Below are 19,444 nucleotides of genomic sequence, written 5' to 3'. Positions count from 1 at the left end.
TTTTCCTCTCAAAGTTCCTGGCTTTTGCTCAATATTCAGACGCAGAGAAAGAATTCCATAAACCAAGGAAAGTTACTCAAAACAATCATTGGGCTATGATTAGTCAGATTACACATGGCAAAGGCAAAATAACTTGGATTGAGTTTGTCTCATGTCACTCCTGCTCAGATATCTTGCAAGAAATAAGGAGAGGATGGGGTGGGTAATATACTTGCAATGAACAAACTGAAATATTCTACATCCTTAGTCATCTGGGTTTGAAATACAAATATAATTTGAAATTAGAAGACGTGAAGAAAAGGTGCAAGATCCTAGATAAAGCGAGAGTTCCTAGCCTTGATATGAAGGCAGCACTTGGCCAAGTATGGCATCAGGGAGCCCTGGTAAGAGTGAGTATCAGAAAGAAAACATTCCAACGGTTGGAGTTATACCTCACACAAAGGAAGATGATTGTCATTATTGGAGGTCAATTATCCCAACCCCAGGACATGACCACAGGAAATCCTTAGAGCAATGTCCTAGGCCCGACATCTACAGCTGGATCACCAGTGACCTTCCTTCCATCATAAAGTCAGAAGTGGGGATATTAATTCATAAATGTGCAAAATTCAATTCCATTTGTATCCCCTCAGAAAATGCAGCAAGACCACTTGGGCATAGGCTGATAATTGGCAAGTAACACATGTCACAAAAGTGCCGGGTAATTACCATCTCCAACAAGAGAAAGGCTAATCAGCTTCCCTTGATATCCAACTGCATTAGCGTCAACAAGTATCCACCATTAGCATGCCAAGGGTCACTGTTGACCAGAAACTCAACCGGACTAGCCATATTAAAACCGGCCACAACAGCAAGTCAGAGGTCTGGGTGTTCTTGGTGATCTCATCTCCTGAGATCCCAAAGCCTTTCCACTATCTATAAAACACAAGTCAGGAGTGTGATGAATATTCACTTGTCTGGAGTGCAGCTCAAACAAGGAAGAATAGATAATTTATTATTTAGAAGTTGCAAGTCCAGGTGGTGTAGAAGACAAAAAGATATCAGAATACAAATACACCAAGTCAATAAAAGTTGTGTCACTGTTCGACCACCAAAATTGCAAACCAAGCACTTTATTTTTCAAGAGGGATAGAATTGAAAAGGGGGGAAGTATTTAACAGACCTGGGGAACTATGCTCATTTCTGGTTGTTATATTATGAAGAAAGATATCGAAGCACTGGAGAGAATGCAGAGGTGGTGTATAAGAATGACGCCAGAAATGTCAGGGTATGCTTATCAGGAAAAGATGAACAGACTAGGTTTTCTTCTGAGAAATGGCCGAGGAGCAACTCAACAGAGGTATTTAAAATCATGAAGAGTTTTGATGGAGTGAATGCAGAAAGAATATTTTCATATGTAGAAGAGCATTACTAGACACTATCATTTTAAGACTGGCACCATGACATCCTATAGGAGGGTTCAGAAGAAGCCTCAAAGACTGATGAGAATGTATAATTTACTATAGCAGGGAGTGCTTGAAGGGAATATACTGGATCCACTTAAGGACAGGTTGGATAAGCACATGAGGGAGAAGGCAATGGAGAATTATGCTGATAGGTTTAGACAAGAGACAGGAGGTGACTCCAGTGGAAAATAAAGGCTGAAGTGAACTGGTTGAGATGAATGGATTGTTTCTGTGTTACCTATCCTATATAATCTAATGTAATTTGGGGTGGGGTTGATCTTGCCAGTGATACCCGCATCCCAAAAATTGTATTTGAAAAAAAAGTGCTCCTTTTCATTACAAAATGATACTCTTTTCATGTTTTCCTGCAGCTTAGTTCATAGGAAAATGCACACCCAAGGGAATGATTTTATTTTCTTTATTTGCTAGTCTCAGCAATAATAAAAAAAATCTAGTTACTCTGTACATATAAGTGGTGGTTTTTGAATTCATATTTTTAATTGAATCAGCCAAAAAACGAATCTTGCAGTCATGCTACTGGATATACAAACATGTATTGAGGGAGGAATGTCTTGGTTCTTAGCACTGAGCTTCTGTTTTGGATGATTGAGAACGTTGCAAAGGACAAACGTGCAAAGACCAGGCAAACCTTTTCCCCCAGAGTATTGCTTCATGCTGCAGATTTTTGAAAGCTTCCAGTAATGGCAGGGTAGTTGTGGAGGAGGGGTTAGAGTGGCCGTGTGTGGATTTTCACTTTTTGATGAAAACCTTCATCTTGGTTTGCCAGCTCAGTGTTTGCCTGATTAATCCCACGTGTCAGTGTCCGATAGTTAATCCACTCTTTGGAAGTGTGAGGCCAGCAGTTTGCTTGTTCATTGTCCCCATTGTTACAGTTCCTAATCAGTGCTCAATTTGAACTGAATACAAATAACTTCAAATCAGAAACCATTTGTACTTTACTTCCAGGAATTGAAGCATTTACTGTATGTATTTCACCGTCTAACTCAATTTGGCATATTAACTCACCAACAAAGGATTTTGGGTTCTTGCAATTTTTTTTAAAACCATAACTGAAATCTCAGAGGAGGCTCTCCAATTGTACTCAAGGGGAAAAAGTAGATAATAATAATGTCAATTTTGTGACATCTCTCAAGTTTTATTGTGAACTTAGACCAAGTTATAAGCAGTTTCATGTTGTTGTCTTGCATAAGCAATAAATTGGATTAAGACTGTCCAAATTCTCAGATGTTTTGCAGCTGTGCAGTAAGTGGAAAAAAGGATAGGTTTCATGCTGCTGTGAGTCAGAATGATGATTGCTGCTGAGAGGGCATTAACCAATTGGTCTAACTCTGCTTATAAGAACGTACAAGTTAGGAACAGTAATAGACCACTTAACCCCACGAGTCCATCCTGCCATTCAATAGGATCATGACTTATCTAATTGTAATGCAATTCTGCATTCCCGCCTACAACCCCCTGAAAGAAAAAAGAAATTACCTCACTGTCTTAAATCAGTGACCCTTTATTTTTAAATAGTGATCCCTAGTTCTGGATTCTCCCACAAGAGGAAACATGCTTTGCACGTCCACCCTATCAAGACTGCTCAGGGTGTTACACGTTTCAATCAAGTCTTCTCTCACTCCTCTAAACTGCTGTGGATACAAGCCTAACTTGCCCAACCTTTACTCATCACAAACCACCCATTCCAGGTACTAATCTAAACTTTGTCTGAGCTCCTTCCAATGCATTAACATCCTTCCTTAAGCAAGGAGACCAATACTGTACACAGTATACAGTACAAATGAAACAACTTCCCCAGTTTTGCATTCAATTTCCATCAGTGATAAATTCTGCTTGACTTCCAAATCAATCGTCGTACCTACATACTAGCCTTTTGCAAATCATGCATCAGGACACTCTCATCCCTCTGTAATTGCTCACCATTTATTTTTATGATCATATTTTACACTTTCCCACATTATGCTCCAATTGTCAGAGCTATTGAAAACTGCAACATTTAAATTTTATTTCCCATAACCCTGGGTGCTTCTATTCATCACTTGGGCAGTTCCCATCCCACTCCTTGTCTTGTCTTCATATTGGCTCTCTTACCATTTCAGTACCTTCCTGTAATTACAGAATGGAAAAATGTATTGGAGCCTCTAAAGAAAAATCAAAATTAACGGAGTATAAAAAACAGTTGCCCTGCAATAAACACCACTTTGACCCTCTAGCTTACCTCAAAGGGCTAATATGGTTTAGAAACTAACATAATGCAGACCCTGAGAAGTGTCATAGGATATTATAATGAAGAACAGATCCATTGGAATATGACCACCTGTGGTTAGCATTAGATTTCCAGTATTCTACATCAGTTTGGTAACTGAAAGCATTAATCACTTCAAAATACTGGGAACGGAGACAGCACTGAAAACAGACTTTAGAATGAAAAAATTAAAACATATACAGCTAGAACTATTACTATTGCAAAGAACTACAAAATCATACATTTTAAAATCACTGATACAGCTTACCACTTAGAATTTTTTGTTTAACATATTCCAACTTGGTCCACCATCAGTGGTTAGTCCAAGCTGGGTTAACTAGTCTCAGAGATGACAGTAAGGTGGCAATTATTGAATTTTGTGCTGGGATAGGGGGAAATGACACAACCATGCAGAATGACTGCAATGCAGAGCTGCTAGATGTAAAATGAGGACAGATTCAATTTCAATTGTAACACAGCTAAATATCATGCTACCACTCATTGAAGTATGGCTACTTGCGTGCAGTACCAGAGACTGAATGGCGCTCACAGAAGCTACGAATCAAAGCTCTTTAGCTGACGAGCAACAAGAGTTAAAGAAAGGGAGAAAAGATTTAGGAAAAGAAACTCATTTCAGAAATATGCCTTTGCAAGTTCTTTAAAAATGTTATCTACAATTCCTTGGTAAAATATTTCAACTATTTAAGTTATACAATACATCTTAAATCTTTTAAACAAAAATCTTCAGTACTCGCACAGTCCAGGAGACTCAGTTGACTGATAATTGATTGGGAATACCCAAGGTTGAAGTACTTTTCTATGGTTCCAAGAGCCACGTTATACTTTGTTCCCCGAATGCAGTTCACATGCAGCTGTTTGAAAGATTAATATTAAACTGAAAGTATTCACTAAGCTTGAAGATTTGATAAAATTCACTTCTGACAAGGTTTAATCGCTAACAAACTCTGGCTGATTTATAATTGGCTTTTATCTGCCCGCACTTCTTCATTAGGAGCTTGCAGGATGGTGCTCACAGTTTTGCATATAGAGTAAACCAACATCCTACACTGGGGAATAAGATCATAGGCAGAAATGTAATCTTTTCTCTGTTGATTTTCCCAGATATTTATGTTATCTGCCTGTGCAATGAAGTATCAGCTGGATCAACATTTTCTCCTGGCAGATATTCAGAGCAGAGAAATGGAATGCAGATAACTGAAGTTCCATTCTGAGCATATATCACCACACAACTCGCTTCACAGTCATAGGATTGGCACAGTAGTGTAGCGGTTAGCGTAACACTATTACAGTGCTAGCGACCCAGGTTCAATTCCCGCCGCTGTCTGTAAGGAGTTTTTACGTTCTTCCTGTGTCTGCATGGGTTTCCTCCGGGTGCTCCGGTTTCCTCCCACATTCCAAAAGACGTACGGGTTAGGAAGTTGTGGGCATGCTATGTTGGCGCTGGAAGTGTGGCGACACTTGTGGGCTGCCCCCAGAACACTCTACGCAAAAGGTGCATTTCACTGTGTGTTTCGATGTACATGTGAATAATAAAGATATCTTATCTTATCCAAGTCCTGTCTCCCTTCCCCTGTTAAGGCACAATGGAGTTTCCCTCTCAAACCAGGCAATGTAAATTTATTCCCCAGTTAGTCATCTAAACCGTATGTTAAACTGTCTTTGGAAGACAAGAAAAAAGAAAATATATAAGAAATCTTTTATCCCAAGTTATTAGGCCCATTCCTTGATGACAACTGCATTAATTTGTTGGTTCTGTTATGAGTGAAAACTAGAAAACACCAAAATAGTTTTTTTACAACTGCTTTTGATTGGGGTTGTTCCATTCAAGATATTATGCACTTTCAGACATGAAAATAACAAGTTTTCCTCGACAATTTTCCTATCTAGCCAAAACAAATACTTAAAACATTACAACAGAAACTGGTAAGACCACTCCCTGGAAGAGTGCCAACAGAGCAGCATGAATGTAACAAGACTCTTCTTGGATTTCGAGGATGAGCGAGCACAAGCCAGAGAAGCACAAGAGAGTTTAAATAAATGATTCTCAAAAATTTAAACTTAAAGTGAAAATAACAGCGAGCCTTTCATGGTGACATTAGATGGAAGTGTGTTTAATCAATTTCCCATCGCCTCCCTCCACCCCTCACCATGCCAGCTCTACTTTTTGTTCCCAGACGTGGCCCCGATTCCACCAGACCACATCCAGGGGTCCTACCCTCAGCACTGCCCCATCAGCCTCCCACATCCTCTGATGCCAAATCCTGTTCTGCTGCTCTTAAATGTCTCTGGTTATCAAGCATTATTTAAAATGCATTAAACTACTTTAAATTAAAGAATGAAATAAAGAAAAATAAAAAAAACTAAACTAAACTACTTAACAAAGGTCACAGGTGCCTTTCAAATGAATGGGACCACACTAGATACACTAACTGAGGAGCCAGATTGGAAGTGTATCCAGCAACTCAGCACTGAGTTGTGGAATGCTTTTGGACTCTATCAGGTGGAAGTGATGGTGCAATGGTAAACATGTCTATTCTATTCCAGCATCTAAATAACCATCATACTCCGTGCTATAGAAAGTCAAATTGCTCATTGTAAAGGCCAATAAATTTAATTAACTACAAAAACCTGCTTAATTAAACAGATAAAATATATAGGTGTTCAGCTCCAACTAGTGCATAATTAGCTTACCTCAACACTGCATGCACATTTAATCAAACTCAGACGCAGTGTATTATACCTGGCTTGGACAGGGCAACCTGTGGAATTCAGATCCCACCCCCAAAATATTTGTTATACAGGAAAACCTCCACCTCAACAACATGAAGCTACTACTTAGTTACTCAATGTCTGAAATTTGTCCAAACTTGTCCTTAAACAAAATCAGGGAATGGCATGTGATAGATGCGAGACTACTTCAATGATTCAACGCAGGATAATTTTCTTAATGAAATACATGATCAAACCTGCTTGGAAGAGTACACCCTTTCTATGTTAAGCATATATTCTAGACAAATGTGATATAAATTAATTTCAAATATTCTATGCAATTTTAACTGCTTCAATAATAGTTGATTAAATCTTTGATTTAAATGAAGTTGACTGGAAGCAGCTGACTAAGTTTTCATCTTCCAGTTCAGTCAATTTGCTCAGCTAATCACCCATTCAAAGCTATTGTGGAAAGTAAGTGCTGCACATGTGACTAACTTGTCCTTCACTTCTGGTGAAAGATCATCAACCTGACACATTAACACTGTTGCTCTCTCCATAGATGGTGTGATCTGCCAAAGGCTTTTCAGCATTTTGATTTCGAGCATCATAGAATATTTAATTTTCTCTTTATCAGAGAGAAATGGGGAAACTATCATTCAATATAATTAAAAGTATGCAAGACATGTGCAAAACCTAAATTCATTCAGCCTCCTCATTGTCATTTCAAAGAACCCACTAGTATAGTGACAACAATACAACTTCACACAAAATTTCTTTCCTTCTTAAAGCAAAATTCAGTCAACATAAACAACATAACTCAGGCAACAGTACAAGTATTTAATTCCACAGAATGCTTTGATTCATGTGGCATTTAAACACAATAATTTCTTTGAAAGAAACTTTAATGTTATAGTTGATAAAATTCTGTTTATCTAATTGAAGAAATTCTGGTCTTGAGTTTCAGGGAAGCAACTGCATGAACCATAATTGCTTAGATAAAATTTCTAACCCTGTTCTCTTGGATCTGTTATAATGCATCTGAAAATTGTGTAATCTGCTTCCATTTGTAACTTCCTTCAGATGTTTGGAAAAAAAACATCTTAGTAATATTCCCAAATAACAAAGAAAATGAATGAATAAAAGCTGGAGTCCTTTAAATCCTGTATCTTGGGTAATGAAATAACTTGAAAAATCAAAGAAAGATCTGTTAATATTTGCAAAAGTAGCATTGGTTGCTGTTACATCAGGCATTTTGGATTGTTGTGTTTGCAATGCCAATTTTTTTTTAGTAAGTGAAAACAGACAAGTCAACAATACCATAAAAATTAAATTTTCTAATAAAATCTGGGGACTGTTTTATTGGAATTATCTGGGCTATTGGTGGCGAGAAACACCAATGGAGATGAAGGTTCAAAAAACCTTCACTTTAAAGTCTGACTTTCAAAGGCAGAAAACAACAGAGGCACCAGCAAGGCACTCAGCATTTGCTAAGAAAACACGTCGACTGACCTTTCAGGTGAAACCATTCCTCAGTACCAAAGGATATTACAGATGGATACCACTTAAGGAGGAACAGAACAAAAAAATACCACTTAAGGAGGAACAGAACAAAAAAAGTGAAAAAATAAATAAACACATGAGGGTAAAGACACAGATTAATCTGCGGAGGGTTACAAGAAATGACAAGAGTGCAGAAATGATATGTTAAGGACAAATAACAAGTAACAAAGTATCAAAACATTGCAGAGTTAAAATGGTTCAGCAAGAAGGTTGGTGAACCCTCCCCCTCCAAAACAAAAAGGCATTGTGGAGCAAAATCTGTGGCCTCCATTATCTGATGGATAAAACAGTTTGACATCCAGGACACATAGTAACCAGACAGCAGTTTTCCAATAGAGTAATGTGGCCTCCTAGCTCCTACCTTTAGTTTGCATCCCCAAACAAATCCACAACTATTTTATAAATAGACGGCTAAAGAAGTAAAATGGTGTCATAAGGCACGGTAGCGTAGCGGTTAGCGCGACGTTATTACAGCGCCGGCAATTGGGGTTCGATTCCCGTTGCTGTCTGTAAGGAGTTTATGTGTTCTCCCGTCTGTATGGGTTTCCTCTGGGTGCTCCGGTTTCCTCCCACATTGCAAAGACGTACGGGTAGGTTAATTTGGGTTTAAAATGGGCGGCGCAGACTCGCTGGGCCAGAAGGGCCTGTTACCACGCTGTAAATAAAATTTTTTTAAAAATTTAAAAAAAACTGCACATTACTTAGCAACAGGTAGAGAAATATACATAAATTTACAAATAAGCTGGAAGTTCATTATTGATACACCACATCATTCAGAATAAATAATCAGACAACATGCACCCATTTCAGTAAAAAAACATAATAAGATCTCTATTTTAAGAAAGTTGGTTAAATTTTACTACAAATAAACTCATATGAGCAAAGAGCCAACACAGATCTCTGCATGTTTAATAACAATTAATAACAGCTGAACACCAAGTTTCAGGCCAGCCCCTTAAATTTATTTACACAGATGTTAAGCGCTATCAAACACGAGCAGCTTTGAGGGTTGGATTGTGTCCTATAGCTCCAGGGATTACTTTGTTCACTTATACTGCTGACAATCAATTTCAGCATGGGCTCAGCTGCTTTTAAATCAAGGCTACCAGGTCAAAGTAGTTAGAAAAAAGTCCATCCAGGATATTAATGGGATAGCTATCCAATAAACTTATTTCAGTCAAATATATCAAGTAGCACATCCTTATGAACAGAGCCAAGTAGCAGAGTGACTAATATACTTCCAATTTTAACTCCTATTTAATAAGATGATTTGCAATTCATACATCCTGTCCAACAGGCCATTAGATAATAGACTACCCAATCACCAAAATATGAATAAGTAAGATCAAAGTAATCACAATTAATAGTGCTCTTTAATATGAAAGAATTCATGGACGCCCAATATTAAAATTCTTACAACTGGACTGCCCAAATCATTCAAGTGGCAATTAACAGTGTGATTTCTTTTAAATATTATTCCTATACTATAAATACATTTCTATTACCTTTTTTCCGCCCTAAGGTTTGTTTTATATGTTAATACCTTAAAGCGATACAGCGAGTACTGTGAAAAGTGGAATGCCTCCAATGAACAAGATAATTGAGTTATCTTTTGCATTAGTTCAGCTTGGCATTAAAAGTCATATGATACTACTCAGGTAAAACAGGAAATTTCCCCGGTGTTCTGACCAACACCAGGGAAATCAAAACTACGAAAAACAAAGTAATTGGTCAGTGATTCCTTTGCTCTCTGTGAAGGCTTACTCTTGCATTCAAAGTAATTATACGCAAAATACACTGAAGTGTGTGACAAAATAACAACTATATAAACATCCTACCTTTAAAGTGCAGTGGTTTGCCAACAAGGCTACCCATCTGGGTCCAAGGTCTGCTGGTTTTCCCAGTGATCATGAATTTGCTGGAACTCCACACCACATATGATGGGGAATGTGTTCATTAGACCTGGCACATGATCCACAAGCCCTTTTGTTTAAATGGAGAACTTATGGCTCCGAGGAACAAGGGCAAGGATAAGCCAACTTATGTTCTATAAAAATTAGACCATAAGACGTAAGAGCAGAATTGAGCCATTCGGCCCATCGAGTCTGCTCCGAAAAATTACTTGACTGCAGTAGTGTTTTTAATTATTTAAAGGTGTTTCTTTTTTTTCCCCCAAAGATTTTACATAAAATGTTATTCTTTAAATTTTTAAGAAACATTTTTTCCCTCCCCCAAATGGTCTTGAGGGCAGATCTACCATTATCCCAAAAATCAATGGTTGCCAGCCCCGTGCCACGTTCTTTGTTCCAGCGAGATCTCTAGCACAGTTTTCCACTTAAGTCTGGCTCCCTGCACTTTGGCATGGCCCATGCAGCAGCAGAGCTGTCTCGGTACAGACAGCTGGCTCTATTCACTGATGGCAGTCCCCACACTTTCCAGCGCACCAGCTGTCACAAGATCACAAGATCACAAGATAAGGGAGCAGAAGCAGGCCATTCGGCCCATCGAGTCTGCTCCAAGGAAAAGGGAAAAAGAAATGGGGTGGGAAAAAAAGAGAGAGAAAAAAAAAACTATTCTAATCCCATTTGCCAGCCTTATCCCCATATCCCTTGATACCCTGACTATTTAGATATCTGTCTATCTCCTCCTTGAATACCCCCACTGATCTGGCCTCCACTGCTGTGCGTGGCAAGGAGTTCCACAATTTCACCACCCTCTGGGTAAAGAAACTTCTCCTCATCTCTGTCTTGAAACTGTACCCTCTAATTCTAAGATTGTGCCCTCTGGTCCTGGACACGCCCACCAAGGGAAACAGCCTAGCCACATCTACTCTATCCTTACCTGTCAACATTTTAAATGTCGCTACGAGGTCCCCTCTCATCCTTCTGTACTCCAGCGAGTACAGTCCAAGAGCCGACAAACGCTCATCATACTTAAGCCCTTTCATTCCTGGAATCATTCTCGTAAATCTCCTCTGAACCCTCTCCAACGTCAGCACATCCTTCCTAAGATGCGGGGCCCAAAACTGCGCACAGTATTCCAAATGAGGCCTCACTAGCGCCCCGTAGAGCCTCATCAACACTTCCTTACTTTTATACACTATACCTCTCGAGATGAATGCCAACATAGCATTCGCTTTCTTAACCACCGATCCAACCTGGTGGTTAACTTTTAAGGTATCTTGTATGAGTACCCCCAAGTCCCTTTGTACTACCGCACTATCAATCTTCTCTCCTTCTAGATAATAATCTACCCGCTTATTTCTACTTCCAAAGTGTACAACTGCACATTTCTCAACATTGAATCTCATCTGCCATTTCCTTGCCCATTCTCCTAAACTGTCTAGGTCCCTCTGCATTCTTTCTATTTCCTCTATGCTCCCTACTCCTCCACTTATCTTGGTGTCATCCGCAAACTTAGCCACACAACCACTTATTCCATCATCCAAATCATTGATGTACAAGGTAAAAAGGAGAGGCCCCAACACCGACCCTTGCGGCACACCACTAGTAACCGGTAACCAACCAGAACGAGATCCTTTTATTTCCACCCTTTGCTTCCTGCCAACCAGCCAATTCTCCACCCATTTTGCTACCCTGCCCATAATTCCATGACCTCTCATCTTATTAATCAGTCTCTTGTGAGGCACCTTATCAAAGGCCTTTTGAAAGTCTAAATACACAACATCTACCGCCTCTCCCTTATCCACCCTACCTGTGATTTCTTCAAAAAACTCCAATAGGTTGGTCAGACAGGACCTCCCCTTCACAAAACCATGTTGACTAGGTCCTATCTTGCCTTGCGCCTCTAGGTATTCGGTAACCTCCTCCTTGAGGATAGACTCCAATAATTTTCCCACCACTGACGTCAGACTAATAGGTCTGTAATTGCCTTTGTGCTGCCTCCCACCTTTCTTATACAACGGAACTACATTCGCTACCCTCCAGTCCTCCGGAACCATGCCAGAATCTATTGATTCCTGAAAAATAATCGCCAACACCTCCGCTATCTCCACAGCCACCTCATTCAGAACCCGGGGATGCACCTCATCCGGTCCGGGAGACTTATCAGCCTTAAGCCCCTTTAGTTTTCCAAGCACCTTCTCCCTATTAATCTCAATTGAACTCAGCTCCAATTCGTGAGACTCCTGACTAATGGGCACATTGCTTATGTCCTCCATGGTGAAGACCGATGCAAAATATTCATTCAATTCCCTTGCCATCTCACTATCATCCATTATAATACCTCCTGCACCGTTATCAATTGGTCCTATGTCAACCCGTGTCTCTCTTTTATTCCTTATGTATTTAAAAAAACTCTTAGAATCCTTCCGAATGTTGTCCGCCAGCTTCCTTTCGTAACTCATCTTTGCTTTCCTAATGACCTTCTTAGTTCCTCTCTGCAGATTTTTAAAATCGTTCCAATCTTCTGTTTTCCCACTAATTTTTGCTACTTTGTATGCCGCCCCTTTTGCTTTTATTTTATCCTTCACCTCCCTCGTTATCCACATCTGTGCCTTTTTTCCATTCAAAACCTTCTTTTTTCTTGGAATATATCTGTCCTGCATTGTCCTTATTTCCTGTAGAAATTTCTTCCATTTTTCCTCTGCCGTCCCTCCAGCTAACTTACTCCTCCAATCAATTTGGGCCAACTCATCTCTCATACCTTTGTAATTTCCCTTATTCCACTGAAATATCGATACACCAGTTATCAGCTTCTCCTTCTCAAACTTGAAACTAAACTCAATCATATTGTGATCACTTGTTCCCAGTGGTTCCTTTACCTTTAGTTCCCTAATCACCTCGGGTTCACTACACAGCACCCAATCCAAAACAGCCGATCCCCTGGTGGGCTCCTCAATAAGTTGCTCCAGAAAAACATCCCTTAGACATTCCACAAACTCACTCTCCTGAGTACTACCGCCTTGCTGCATTTCCCAGTCCACCTTCATGTTAAAATCCCCCATAATTATCTTCACATTGTCACTCTGACATGCTTTTTCTATCTCAATCTGCAACTTATGGTCCACTTCCTGACTGCTGTTCGGGGGCCTATATATGACTGCTATTATTGTTCTTTTACCCTTGCTATTTCTCAGCTCCACCCATAAGGATTCCACCTCCTCTGACCCAATGTCCTTCCTTTCTATTGATTTTATATCGCTACTAACCATCATGGCCACACCTCCCCCTCTGCCTACCCTCCTATCCTTCCTATATACTGTATACCCCTTGACATTCAGTTCCCAATCATATCCATCATGAAGCCACGACTCAGTGATTGCAACGATGTCATATTTATTAACCTGTAGTTGTGCCACTAGGTCATCTACTTTATTCCTGATGCTACGTGCATTTAAATATAGTATGTTTAGACTGGTATCTGCTATTGATTTTACTGTACCTCTATTGATCAGCAGATTATCCTGACTTTCTACCTGTCCATCCTTCTTACTATCTTCGCTACCTACTATCTTAGACATGTTCGTGTAGACCTCATCCCCTATCCTAACATTCGGTATCCGAACATCCTCATCCCCGATCCTAACATTCTGTATCCTAACATCCGGATTTGTTGTACTTCTATTATTCAGTAAATTATCCTGACTTATCACCTGCCTGTCATTCTTGCCATCCTCAATGGATTCGTTTCTATACACTTTCTCCCTCACCTTAGCATCTTGTAACCTAGCATCCTGGTTACCATCCCCCTGCCAGATCAGTTTAAACCCTCCCCTACAACTAAATTAAACATTCCCGCCAGGATATTGGACCCTTTGGAGTTTAGATGCAACCCATCCTTAGCAAATAGGTCTTGCCTCCCCCAAAAAAGGTCCCAGGTATCCAAGAATCTGAAGCCCTGCCCCTTGCACCAGTCATTCAGCCACGCATTTAACTGCCAGAGCTTTCTATTCTTCCTGTCATTGATACGCGACACGGGTAGTAGTCCTGAGATTACTACCCTTGAGGTCCTACTTTTCAACCTTCTCCCTAATGCCTTGTATTCCTCCTTCAGGACCTCTTCTCTTTTCCTACCTACATCATTGGTACCTACATGTACCAAGATTTCTGGCTGCTCACCCTCCCCCCTCAGAATATTCTCGACACGGTCTGTGATATCCCGTACCCTGGCACCAGGGAGGCAACACACCATCTGAGACTCATTATCGCTATCGCAGAATCTCCTATCCGTACCCCTTACTATCGAATCCCCAATAACCACTGCATGTCTCTTCCTCTGCTGGACCACAGTATCAGACACGGTGCCAAGGTCCTGGCTGCTGAGGTCTTCCTCTATGAAGTCATCCTCTCCAACCGAATCTAAAATGAGATATCGGTTTTTGAGGGGGACTGCCACTGAGGTGCTGTCTACATAATCTTTATAACTCCTGTCTATCTCCTGCTCGCTCTCCCTAACCAACCGAAGGTCATCCAGCTGCTGCTCCAGACTCTCAATCCGTTCCTTGAGGAGCCGCATCTCGGTGCACTTTGCGCAGATGTAGTTATCAGGGAGTCTGGTCGTCTCCCAGGGGCCCCACATCTGACACTCCAAACACAACACTAATCCCAGATGCATACTGCTGAATATCACTGAGCTCAACACTAAACTAAACTAATAACTCACCCCTCTCTATAATCTCGCCTCTTTCCCGCTCTCGCCGAAGCCCGTTGAGCCAAAGCCGAACCCACTCTGCTCCCTCTCACTCAGCTGCCCACTCCGACGCTGCCCGCTAGATATGCTCGTCTGCTTTTTAAATCGCCCGCGCGCTTCCAGGTGACGTCACGCGCCTGCGCAGTCACTCGCCGCTGTGCCGAACGCTAGAAAGAGAAAAAAAAACCTCGTTATTTTCCGGCAATCTCCGCTCTCTCGTCGCTGGAAAGAAAACTTGAAGGCGAACCTTCGACTTTTAAATCGCCCGCGCGCTTCCGGGTGACGTCACGCGCATGCGCAGTCACTCGCCGCTGTCCCGAACGCTAGAAAGAGAAAAAAAAACCTCGTTATTTTCCGGCAATCTCCGCTCTCTCGTCTTAGGTGTCAGTTTTACTAATAGCCCATAACACTAAAAGCCCATTCAACAAAAAAAAACACACATGTACTCTAAAAATCAAGTAAAAGCATTCAAAGTAACTTAAAATAATCCTGATTTAAATTTTTCCCAGAAGCTGATGTTTCCCATTCATTTGAGTGGCCACTGCTGTATTTGCCCCAGGTTTAATCTGGCTCAGATTCAATGGACAGACTTTCCAGCTTGAAGACTGGGAAGCCCAATGAAGATCACTGGTCCTGTTAAACTTCATTAGGTATAGCTCCAGCTGTAGCCAGAGGTGACAGGGCAGTAAATCCTGACGCCAGCTGAGGCTGACACCAAAGCTGAAAAACCAGGACTTCTGCAAAGATCTCCAGGCAATTCCTGGCATTCACACTGGCACTGGGGCAAAAGATTTGCTCTTCTCATTTTTAATAGTCTTTGAATGCTTCTGACTGTCAGTGAGGTGAGTAAAAAAAAATTTGACAACTTTGGCATTTAGCAAATCTAAGGGTGTGCCTGCAACATCTGTCAAAGGTTTTCACAGCGGTAAGTGTCCGGCTATTAGGCACCTGAACAGCAAGTGTGGGCAGACAGCTCTACCCAGAAGTTTGGCCTCATACATTTCATTGTAGAGATTAATTTTTAAAAATGCCATCAACACTGCAAAGCAACAAAAAAATGAAATTTTCTCTTATCATTTTGGGAAAACAAATTTCATCTCCATAAAGACACTCACATATCTAATTTTTCTGCCATTTCTTTACTATCCATTGTATATTCTTCCATCCCTGTCTGTAAGGGATGCACATTTGCCCTAGCCTTTTCCTTTAAATAATCTGCAGAAACTCTTAGACTTTTTGTTGTTTTGTGTTAGTTTACTCTCAAATTCTATTTTCCCTTTATCAATTTTTTGTCAACCTTTGCTGAATTTTAAAGACTCCCAAATCTCAGCTTTACTCTTTTATCAGGCAATTTTATGTGCTCTCCTAAGATTTAGTACTACCTTTAGTTACACTTGTAATCCATGATCAGACCACTTTTTCTGTTGTGTATTAGAAGAGTGTATATTAGTTACAAATCCTGTATCAAATGCTAGTCATTGCCTGTCTACCATTATCCCCTTCAATATCCTTGGTTACTGAGAAAAGGGGGAAGCCCTACTTGGGAAGATTGCATATGCATTTAGAAGAGCAAGTGGTGATCTCACTGAAACAGAAGATTTTGAAAGGGCTTAATGGGTTAAAGGGTGCAAGGGTGTTCCATCAGACCCAGAGCCACAATCCCAGGATATGATGTAAACACTTACATGAGAGAAGTTTCTCTGCTCAAAAGTCGTGAAGAGATACAACATTGAAATCAAGCCTTCAGCTCAACAAATCCACACCAACCATCAACCGCCTATTTACACTAATTCTACATTAATCTTTTTTGTTTTACACTCCCCACATTTTAATTACTCTAAAGGAAACCTACAAGTGCCGGGATTAAAATATGCTGGGGAAATCAGAGAGGGCATGAAAAAAAAAATTGGCAAATAAAACCAAGGAAAGCACAAAGATATTTTGTAACTACATAAAGGTGTTTGTTTTCCCCAAATACATAACAGCAAGAGAATAACTAAAGAAAGATGAGGCTGCATTAAGAATTAAAAAAGGCAATACAAGTGTAGAGGCAAAAGACATTTGTGCACTTCTCACTGAATGCTTTATCTTTATAAAATAGAGGAATGACACAGATATTGTATTGAAACAGGAGGTGTATGAAATGTTGAGTGGGATCAACGTAGAGAGAAGAAATATTAAGGGGTTTAGAATCTTTGGGAGAAGATAAGTTACCAGACTCAGATGAAATGTCTCCCAGGTTATTGAAAGAAGCAAAGAAAGAAGGCTCTGCCCAATTTCTAGTCTGGAATAACACTGAAAGACTGGAGATCTGCTGACATATTACTGTTGATCATAAAGGAAACAGGTGGTAATTTCAGGCCAGCCTGTACTCAGTGATGGTAAACTTACTGAAAAGAAGGGCAGTAAAAAATCATTATTTGGAAGCATACTGATTAATCAAGGAAAACCAACTTGGATTTATTCAAAGATCAGGTCTGATTAACCTGACTTGAAGAAGATAAAAGGAAGGTTGTCGAAACAAGTTTAATTAAAATCTTTTTGAACAACACAAATTAACACATTTCATTTTGGTTATATGGATTTAAGCAAGATTTTTAGCAAGTTCCCACATGGGAGACTGGTCAATAAATAATATCCAAGGAAGAGTGAAACATTCGATCCACAAAACTGTCCCCTTAGCAGGAAGTAAAAAGTAATGGTGACTAAAAGAATTCAATTAGAGGTTCCACGTAGTTCAGTACTTGGTTCCTTTCCTTTTGCAGTATAATTAGAGTTTAAATTTTTTTTTATCCTTAATTCCTTCTTTTGTAAGTACTTCAGTGCTGAGTGAATTGGTAGCTTTAGCTTATGTTAAAATGTAATCTATGAAAGATAGTGTGATGATAAATATTATTCCCTGTACAGTAGCTAGAGAACAGAACTTACCGGAGTATCTATTTTAATTAAAGCAAGATCTGCCTTCTCATCTATGTCTTTTATTTTGGCATTGTATGTTGCTCCATTCCTCAGTTCCACTTTCACTCTCTGCTTGTTGGTGACCACATGTGCATTTGTCACTATCAATCCATCTTCAGAGACAATGAACCCCGAACCACTTGCAACAGACAATTCACGGTTGGAATAAACTGCCCTAAATAAATCAATCAATCATTAAGAAATATACAGGTTCAAATGCATATTTTTACTTTTTCTACCTTAAGTGGCCCTAGTTGTCTGCAACATATATCTTTAATCTGCACACTTACCATCATCTCACTATAATATTTGAATGCAAAACTTGTTTAATTACCTTTGTTCTGAAAACTACTAATTAACTTTTCAATTCTTTTTAAAAACAAGTTTCTATCAGTTTGTTAGCAGTAGTCCATATAAACTACTTCTTTATCTGAAGTTGTATATCCTTCATAGATTCCTGTTCTTTTGCATACAAATGTGATTTTCCTCAGTCCAATTATTAGTCCTACAATATAATGCCCCAAGAGTCAAGGTCATATTTTACTCCAAATCCTTCTCAATTGCTGCCTCAGTCTAGTTTACCAAGATAGGATAGCAATAAAAACTTGCATATATGAAACAAAAGGAAAACATCCCCTGGTCACTAATCTACGAGGGGTGTACCACCAATATTGACAAGATATTTTTATATAATAAGAAGTTTTTGTTATTGAAGGATACGCCACACTGGTAGAAATGTGTGCATGATACATGTTGTGGAAGGGGGAGAAGAATTGTTTCTTTTATTCATTTATGGGACGTGGAGATAATTTACAAGGCCAGCATTTATTGTCCATCCCTAACTGCCATTAAGGAGACAATGTTGAGCCATCTTTTGAACTGCTGCACTACTTCTGGTGAAGGTACTTCTACAGTGTTGCACTGGCTTAGACCCAAGGAACAATACATTTTCAAGCAAGATGGTGTGTAGTTCAAGGGAAACTTGCTAGTTCTGATCACCCTGCAGCTCACGTTCTCTTAGGTGGTAGAAGTCATGGGTTTGGAGGTGTTGCTTAATGCTTCTTTAGGATTTCAGAAATAAAGACATAAAACACAAACCCTTTTTTTTTTGTTGTGCATGGTATATCTCATTGAATTTTTATCCCTCCACAACCCCAAAACCATATATACTCCACAAATGATGGACAAGTGACGTCATTTGCTGATCCTGATTCACCAGAATGTTGCCAGGACTGGAGGATTTGGTTATGGGGAGAGATTGGATAGGCCGGGTTTGTTTTCCCTGGAGTGAAGGAGGCCGAGGGGTGATCTGATAGAGGTAACAGGAGCCATAGATAGGGTAGATAGCCAAAATCTTTTCCCATGGTAGGGATATCAAAAACAAGAGGGCATAGGTTTAAGATGAGAGGAAGGAGTTTTTAGAGGGGATTTGAGAGGGCAGAAGATTTATTTTAAACACAGAGAGTGGTTGGTATCTGGAAATCACTGCCAGATGAGGAGGTGGAATCAGATACAATCACTGCGTTTAAGAGACTTTAAGATAGGCAATTAAACAGACAAGGCAGAGAAGGATACGGACCTAGTGCAAGCAAATGGAGTTAGCATAGATGGGCAAAAAGATAGACATTGGGGCCCAAAGGGCTTTATGACTATTGAAGGAAAATCATTGCAGCTGAGAGAACAAATTAAATGGGAACTCATCGTTTAAGCAAACTAGTTGCACTTGGCAAAATACAAAGTTTAAAATTTGATGTTATGCAATATATTAAATTAAATTAACATTTCACTTCACTCTAGCTGCAAGGACTCTGAGTTGCAGAGGGATCTTGCT

The 19,444-nt window shown here is 39.8% G+C and overlaps 1 protein-coding gene across 1 annotated transcript in view; it reads right to left on the bottom strand.

Annotated features, from left to right (window-relative positions):
- htra1b (HtrA serine peptidase 1b) overlaps positions 1-19,444 on the bottom strand; it is a 45,496-nt gene that overhangs the window by 13,390 nt on the left and 12,662 nt on the right. Inside the window, exon 4 of the mRNA XM_052027655.1 lies at positions 17,584-17,788. Within this exon, the coding sequence (XP_051883615.1) occupies positions 17,584-17,788 (205 nt within the window). The remainder of the gene's footprint in view (positions 1-17,583; positions 17,789-19,444) is intronic.

This window comes from Pristis pectinata, chromosome 12 (genome assembly GCF_009764475.1).
Source record: "Pristis pectinata isolate sPriPec2 chromosome 12, sPriPec2.1.pri, whole genome shotgun sequence".
NCBI classification, from domain to species: domain Eukaryota; kingdom Metazoa; phylum Chordata; class Chondrichthyes; order Rhinopristiformes; family Pristidae; genus Pristis; species Pristis pectinata.
Note: the sequence above shows the minus strand (reverse complement) of the source record. Positions and strands in the feature narration are given on the sequence as shown.